This window comes from Polypterus senegalus, chromosome 3 (genome assembly GCF_016835505.1).
Source record: "Polypterus senegalus isolate Bchr_013 chromosome 3, ASM1683550v1, whole genome shotgun sequence".
Classification (NCBI taxonomy): domain Eukaryota; kingdom Metazoa; phylum Chordata; class Cladistia; order Polypteriformes; family Polypteridae; genus Polypterus; species Polypterus senegalus.
This window is the reverse complement of record NC_053156.1, coordinates 125,195,932-125,204,890: the sequence shown is the minus strand read 5'-3', so window position 1 is coordinate 125,204,890 and position 8,959 is coordinate 125,195,932. Positions and strand designations below refer to the sequence as shown.

General features: G+C 38.5%; 1 protein-coding gene across 1 annotated transcript in view; it reads left to right on the top strand.

Moving 5' to 3' along the window:
* Window positions 1-996: 996 nt before the first annotated feature.
* sec63 (SEC63 homolog, protein translocation regulator) overlaps window positions 997-8,959 on the top strand; it is a 154,889-nt gene continuing 146,926 nt past the window's right edge. Inside the window, exon 1 of the mRNA XM_039747893.1 lies at window positions 997-1,234. Within this exon, the coding sequence (XP_039603827.1) occupies window positions 1,111-1,234 (124 nt within the window). The 5' untranslated portion in view covers window positions 997-1,110. The remainder of the gene's footprint in view (window positions 1,235-8,959) is intronic.

Below are 8,959 nucleotides of genomic sequence, written 5' to 3'. Positions count from 1 at the left end.
TCAGATGAGTCTATAAACAGACTCCATTTTTCTGGATTGTTAACTCTGGATTGTTAACTGTCAGGTTTCAGCGTAGGTCACTAACGTCAGTACAGTAAACCGAATATCTATTTTTCTTAAAAAATTCAGCATTTCTTCTGTGCTTCAGTACCAAGAGAAAGATGTGCCTGTGTGTTATAGTTTTTTTATCTTTAATGGGCTTCACATGCTGTTATATGCTCACCTTAATATTTAATGAAATACCTGTTTTGCATTAAACATCAGTTCTAATTTTAGAGAATGTTGAAATCAAAAAAATGATCATTAAAATAAAATACTGATATTACGTTAATTAATAATAGTCCGATAATGATAGACTCCTATAACTGCTAAAAAATGTTTTGTGAAAAAAAATTGTATGTAATGGAGAAAAAGGTTTCTTCATTTTTTTAATTCAGTGACCAAAAATTTTAAGTCACATTAAAAAAATCTATTTTTTAATTTAATAATAGACGTTTCTATTATAATATGTTCAAAGTGCATGATACGTTACATATTTTAAAAATGTTTTCGTAATGTACAGTATTTTGTCAAAAAAAGTCCATAAAAAGATATTTAAATTAGACACTATATTACCACTCTGTTTCTCTTCTCCGAAGAAATGCTAATGAACGATTATATTCGTTTAAAAAATATTCCTGTCATGGGTTCACTCTGACTACGTTGCTCTGGCAAGATATACTTGCATTCACAACATATGAAACTCTTTGTACGTTGGCATATTGTGTTTAATAAGTTTAACAGCGAATTTTAAATTCTTTCTGTCAAGTTCAAATGATCTCTTCTAGTTAAAAGTGTATATACCCGCCGACTTTTAAGAATATAAATATAGTATTTCTGCGGTTGATAGAGCGCCAGTCAATCATTTTACAGAGAGCCAATCATCTGACGAAAGGCGCAGTGCGAGAGCTAATCAGTTGGGAGTGTTAGTCGTCAATCATTTGTTTAGGGAAGCTGTAGAGAGGCACGTTAGGCCACGGAGGCGTGCACGCATGCGTAAGCCACGTGTCGCGTACTGGCGCTGTTCTCCGAGTCCGAGGAAGTGGCTGCTGAAGAGTGAGGAAAACCGCTATGGCAGGGCAGCAGTTTCAATACGATGACAGCGGCAACACTTTCTTCTATTTCCTCACCTCTTTCGTCGGACTTATTGTTATACCGGCGACATACTACTTATGGCCCCGGGATCAGAATGCAGGTAATGCGGGAAGCAGTGTGTAGCTTAGTGGAGACACGAAGTAATCCAGGTGCCGGATGCGCCTTCCAATGCGACCGGCCTAGCGTGTAGCATAAGGCGTTTAATCTTTATACTGTAGGTTACGATAAGACCGACTTTACTTCGTTTGGCCGCCTCTGCTGTAGGTTCATTTTTGGGCGACCTGGCGTAAAGTCCGCGACGATTCAAATCCTCTGATGCTTCTGTTGATAAGCAGTAACCCTTTATATTTACAAAGTTACTAATATAAGAGGCCCACATACTGACATATCTTTTTGTAAAACGCACTGAACACTATTCGCTGTTTTTATGGTGTTGTCTGCACATGACAGTAGTAATTGCTGCCTCTACTTTAAACACCAGACTGAATTACTGTTTCATGTCTTTCATAAGAGATTGCTGCTGTAAGATGGGATGGATTTATTGTAGCAATATAGAGAGTCCACCACCGCTTAAGTGTTAAAAGAGTGTTTTACACCCACTTTTTGTATAGTTTCTATATCTAGAGAAGTTTTGTTTTTTTCCTCCTTTACTTAAGCATTGATCATGTGTTTGCTATGCTGACTCAGAACAGTGTTAGAATGAAATAAAGAAGATAAAGAAATGAGCAGACTCCTGCGGTATTAATATGAGATCGTGAAAAACCTGATGCAAGAGCAGAGGTGCTCTTTCACGGTTCGTAGCTACTTGCCATATACTTGCATCCATACATTTGCAGGCTTAGAGTCTTGGAGCATCCACCCACAAGACGAGGCATTTGCTGAAGCCTTAGTCCTTACTTGCCTCATTTGCAAGTAACAGTCGCATTGTTGCTTCCTAGCTAGCAATTGTTAACCACTGAGGATACACACTTTTTCAGTCCCTGGTATGTTAGAATGTTTTTAGAGTGCTTAGAAGAAAGAGCATATTGATTCTCTTGAATATAATTACTGTAATTGCACGTATGTGAAGAGAAATGTATAGATATAAAATGACAATTTTACGGCCATGGCGGTAGCTAGTTACCTTACAGGTAAGAATTATTAATTTTTGCAATAAGAATTATTATATACTGTAGTTGTGATTAACTTATTCTATGTCATGCTGCTAGAACCCTGGAAAAAGCACCTGATTAATTTATTACTTCTGCTTGGAAGATGCACAAATTAAAATATTTAAGCTTTCATCAGTATTTTCAGATCTGTCACTTGAGCAGTACTTTTATGGTCTGTTTTGTAGCAGGGGTGTGGAAATCAAATTTATTTCTACTTGTCCACAGACAAGTAAACTTAGAAAATCCACTTGTCTGCCAGTTAAATTCACTTGCCCATAAACGAATAACAAAAGTGAAAAATAGTTTATTTTTTCTGAACTCTTTTATTGATACCAAAACTGCCTTCCACTTTAAAACTGAAAAAAGTTCTTTCACGGAGTAGTATTTTGCCACCTTGCTCTAGAACATTATATAAAAGATTCCCTTATTTTAACTGGCTAATAAACAATGCCTTCATTATAGCTACACTAGTTCTGTTTCATATATTACAGTTACATAACAGAACACTGTCCTGATTCATTTTCTGCGATGTTGTTCAGCTTTTGTCTTGCAACATCTTTTCCCCCAAGAATCTTTACCATCTCAGACAGCATGGGCTGAATGCTGTTCATTTCTGCTTGAGCTGAACTGCATGGTTCCTGGACTGATGATCCTGCAGAAGTGGATGTTGACGACTTTTCAGATTTTTTATGAGGGATGTGCCTGTTGCCAGGTGACAGCCAGAATTTCACAGCTGGTCGTGGGCCAAACTCTTCTAAAGAAGCAGCATTGAACAGCCTAGCATAACGCTCAACCTCAGAGCGTTCAGCTTTAGAAAACGCTTTTTCAATTGAACCAACTTTTTTCTTACTTTTAGACTCCTATCTCTTATCTGACGTACTAAACCCCCAGTTCCTATCCTCCTTCTTTCTGCACATAACCAATCACCACACGATAAACGTCTTTGTGAAGTTAAAACTAGTTATAAGCTGAGACCTCTGAATGGATGGCATAATTAACCATGTTTAACGATTTTTTTTTTTTTTTTTTAAAGTTCTGAAAACTCTTGAGGTCTAGGTTTATAACAAGTTTTAATTTCACAAAGACGTTTATCGTGTGGTGTTTGGTTATATGGAGAAAGACAAAGGATAGGAACTGGGGGTAGACACGGCAAACATGCAATAAAGAAAGCCTGCTCAGAAAAAAATCCATTGAATTCTGCGTTCGTGTCTCCGACCTCCAGATCACGAACCCAACATTTACACAATATCTCAGTTAAACCTGTGCGATACCCACTCAAATATCCAGTTTTTTGGAGCCTTGTCACACCTGCCATAAACTTCTCAACACTGAATGTAGACCTGAGGACCCCTTAATGCAAGGGAGCAGCACTACAGTCACGCCACCATGCCCCCCGCCACCCATGTCTAATACATGCTTTTAATGCATTTCATCATGAAAAAGATATCAAGTATTTATCTTAGTATTCTGAATGTTCATTGAGCAGGAATATCATGAAGTCAATGTGTGGCGATTGCTGCCGGCGCTTCCTCAGTGCAAGAGGAAGTCAGTTTAAGAAGCGCACAGAGATTAACAGCTGGGCCGGGGAACACTTAATATAAAGCATTTAATGTGCTATATTAATTTATGACGGGATTTGAGAAAATCTAGTAAATGAAACATTCATTTTAAGATGAAATTTAGCTTGCGACATTCTACTGATAAACTACGAGAATAAAGTGGAAATGTTGACTTTAATCTCGACATTTACATTTTTTTTTGTCTTCACTGTGTCCGTATTTTTTTTCTCCGTGGCCTTAATACGCTCCCGTAGGTTTTTCTAGGGCATGTTGTGCCTGTTTTAATCAAACAATGATCCATTTCTCATCCGCGATGCTACTTGTTTCAGTTTCAGCAACACGCATATAGCGAGAACAACGTGCTTACCGCAGTGCATTATGGGTTATGCAGGTAATTCCTAATGATGTATTTGAAATTCGGCAAGATGGTACATTTCCAAAGAAGTAAATATTACCGATGTTGTCGGGGAAAAAAATAATCGCGTCTAAGTGAAGATTTTTATTGATATTTCATAACATTTGGAAACCGTTAGAATGTTTTCTTCTTTATTTTTAATAAACTGACAGCGCGAAACCAACTTGTTTTATATGAAAATTTCTCTAATCAAAAACGATCTATAGACAGCTCATCAAAATTGATGTCACGCAATAAATTTCTTAACTCCTCAATATATCACAACCTTGTCTGTAATTTGATTGTTGGAGGCAAATGTGATAATAATAAAAATTCTATACATTTATATAGCGCTTTTCTCACTACTCTGAGAGCTTTACATAGTGAGTGGGGAACATTTATCCTGGTGATGTTATTCTTGATAAATTCAAGTAAATATCATGCATACCATTCATTTTTGTATTTCATCTTCCAGATGGTCTAATTTCCCTTTTATTTTCCAAAGGCATGCATTTTAGATTAATTGACATCTTTAAAATGCAGTGTCACACACGTGCGCATGGGAATCAGCTGAAGGGCCTAAACACTTGTAATTCTACGCCAGGCCAGGGGGTGGCGGAGTGTACTGATAAAGCTTAGAGTGCTCCCAGGATCAAAGTGGCTTTAATAATTGTGTAATGGAAGAAGTTTGATAACAATAGAACTGTAAATGTGAAGAAAATTAACCCAAATGCTGACACATTTAATATGGTAAAGATGGTATATTTATTGGTAAACATTGGATGCATTTCTGGGGAATTCATCATTTAGAAGTGCTTTTACCAGAGTATTTTGACTTTCAGGATGAGAGGCGCTAGCGGCTTCTCAATTTTTGCTTTTCCTATGTCGTCTTGACCTACCCAGTGATTTGCTTAAAAATGTTAGGAAATTAAGGCGTTTTCTAAATAAACAGGATTCCGAGAAATTAATTCATGCATTTATCTCTAGTAGGATTGACTACTGCAATGTGTTTAACAAAGATTAACACTTGTTTGTAAATTTTGCTTTGATTTTGCATATTTTCCCAGAATTCTAATTTTTTAGGATTTTATTTTCTGCTGGTACCCCCATGCCAGATGCAATGCAAACCTCCTAATAATGATTTTCAGTGCACTTTTTTGTTGTTTTTGTACTTTTTTTTTGGCTTGTTTGTGCATGATCGGTTCAGCGAACATCCACTACACCCATCAGAACCTTATAGACATCGGTGGGGTTTTGTTAGTTTATAGGGAATGCACTGTGGAAAAAAGCATCGGCAAAACAATAACGTTTAAAACAGTATCTTTACATACAACAGATTTTGGTGAATCGTTTAGGAACTGATGTGGCAGGAAGATGGGTTCTGGGTACCGCATATTTTTTCATACGTCTCAAACCAAGGGGATACGAAGGTAAAATAAATCGGGAAGCGCGCGTACATACTCAGCGCACCCCCTCTCGGGAATCGAACCTCGGACGTCGGCGGTAGAGGCGAAGTCTCTACCATTGCGAAAATATTTAGCCACTACCTAATCCTATACAATCCAACATTAAAAGCACATAGAGACAGCCAAATGTGCACAGGTGCATGGCAAGAAATCACCCAGATCCTTGGCAAATATGAAAGTTTGTGGAAAATCTAAAACGATAATTCCCTTTCCGATCAGCTGTTGCTGTGATTCACACTCAGATACAGTGATATAAATACTCTGAGTGGTGCAGTGAGAGAAATATTGAAAAAGATGATCCGCTGTATGTTTCTCATCATCAAACACATTTAACCATTAGTCAAATATAACACAAGTAAACACAAAATGCAGTTTTTAAATGATGGTTTTTATTATTTAGGGAGAACAAAAATCCAAACCTACATGGCCTTGTGTGAAAAAGTAATTGCCCCCTTGTTAATAAAATAACCTAACTGTGGTGTATTACACCCGAGTTCAATTTCCGTAGCCACCCCCAGGCCTGATTACTGCCACACCTGTTTCAATCAAGAAATCACTTAAATAGGAGCTGCCTGACAGAGAAGTAGACCAAAAGTACATCAAAAGCTAGACATCATGCCAAGATCCAAAGAAATTCAGGAACAAATGAGAACAGAAGCAATTGAGATCTATCAGTCTGGTAAAGGTTATGAAGCCATTTCTAAAGCTTTGGGACTCCAGCGAACCACAGTGAGAGCCATTATCCACAAATGGCAAAAACATGGAACAGTGGTGAACCTTCCCAGGAGTGGCCGGCCGACCAAAATTACCCCAAGAGCGCAGAGACGACTCATCCGAGAGGTCACAAAAGACCCCAGGACGACGTCTAAAGAACTGCAGGCCTCACTTGCCTCAATTAAGGTCGGTGTTCACGACTCCACCATAAGAAAGAGACTGGGCAAAAACGGCCTGCATGGCAGATTTCCAAGACGCAAACCACTGTTAAACAAAAAACATTAGGGCTCGTCTCAATTTTGCTAAGAAACATCTCAATAATTGCCAAGACTTTTGGGAAAATACCTTGTGGACTGATGAGACAAAAGTTGAACTTTTTGGAAGGCAAATGTCCTGTTGCATCTGGCGTAAAAGGAACACAGCATTTCAGAAAAAGAACATCATACCAAGCATAAAATATAGTGGTGGTAGTGTGATGGTCTGGGGTTGTTTTGCTGCTTCGGGACGTGGAAGGCTTGCTGTGATAGATGGAACCATGAATTCTACTGTCTACCAAAAAATCCTGAAGGAGAATGTCCTGCCATCTGTTCGTCAACTCAAGCTGAAGCGATCTTGGGTTCTGCAACAGGACAATGACCCAAAACACACCAGCAAATCCACCTCTGAATGGCTGAAGAAAAACAAAATGAAGACTTTGGAGTGGCCTAGTCAAAGTCCTGACCTGAATCCAATTGAGATGCTATGGCATGACCTTAAAAAGATGGTTCATGCTAGAAAACCCTCAAATAAAGCTGAATTACAACAATTCCGCAAAGTTGAGTGGGCCAAAATTCCTCCAGAGCGCTGTAAAAGACTCATTGCAAGTTATTGCAAACGCTTGATTGCAGTTATTGCTGCTAAGGGTGGCCAAACCAGTTATTAGGTTCAGGGGGCAATTACTTTTTCACACAAGGCCATGTAGGTTTGGATTTTTTTTCTCCCTAAATAATAAAAACCATCATTTAAAAACTGCATTTTATGTTTACTTGTGTTATATTTGACTAATGGTTAAATGTGTTTGATGATCAGAAACATTTTGTGTGACAAACATGCAAAAGAATAAGAAATCGGGAAGGCGGCAAATAGTTTTTCACACCACTGTAGTCTTTTGTCATGTTTTTATTGCATTTGGAGAAAAGGTAGGGGGTTAGTGATATTATACTGATCATGGTGGTATATTGTACTCCTGCGATTTATTTTCTGTTGTATTCAAATGCTGATTCAAACAGTGTAGCAAGGATATTTGCTTGTTTTTTTCAAATTTCAAATGCATAGTCTAACAGCTAACAGTACCTTTTTAAAGTTTTAATGCTGCTTCTTACAGACAACAAATTCTCTGAATTAGGGATGGCATGATACAAGAATTTGTGTGTTCCATACCAATACCAGCAAAAACAGAAATCCCATTCAGTGGCTTTTTATTAAAGTACCTCCATTTATTGAAGTGATTTAATATTGTGCGTTTTCTGTAATCTATACTAATAAAAGGCAAAGCCCTCACTCATTCACTCACTCACTCACTCACTGACTCATCACTAATTCTCCAACTTCCCGTGTGGGTGGAAGGCTGAAATTTGGCAGGTTCATTCCTTACAGCTTCCTTACAAAAGTTGGGCAGGTTTTATATCGAAATTCTACGCGTAATGGTCATAACTGGAAGCTGTTTTTCTCCATTTACTGTAATGGAGATGAGCTTGAACGCCGTGGGGGCGGAGTTTCGTGTGACATCATCACGCCTCCCACGTAATCACGCAGTACGTAGAAAATCAGGAAGACCTCCAAAAAGCGCTGAAGAAAACATGCATTATATAATTGAGAAGGCAGCGAAACAATAAGAAGCGAGCGAGTGACATATACAGCTATATTGATGAGTTCTGCTACTTCGGAAACAAAGCACGATGTAAACCTACACTTTAAATTAAGTTCATAGACAAGCTGCCGCTGGCGTTTGTAATTTAGTGCCTGCCCATATAAGGCCGTCCGTCAGCGGCAATCCAATAGCAAACTCCACTAAATATTCACGGGTTAAGGACTGTGCTTATGCAGAGGAAGATGAGATGGTCAGGGTGGTGTTTGACACAAACTCAGCGAAACTGCGAGAGAAAGTTTTAAGTGCCAGGACTAAGGTAACATTAAATACAGCCATGGACATAGCACGAGATGGCACCAGCACAACTGGGAACTTCGATGCATGTACACCGAGCTGCTCACGTGAACTGGCGCAGTGCACAATAAAAGGCAACAGTTCCAAAGAGCTGAACAAAACCGAATTACACAATTGAAAAGGCAGCAAAAAATATGAAGCGTCTGATACATACAAGCATATTCATAAATGCTGCTACTGTGGAAACAAAGCACACGGTGGAAAAAGTCAATGTGCCGCTAAAGGAAGACAGTGTAAAAAAACCCGTGCATGCAGTGTGTCAGGTCTCAGATAAAGAAGAAGACGAGCTGTTTATTGATGCAGTAAGAAACTAATCGATGAATGAAACCTGTCATCTT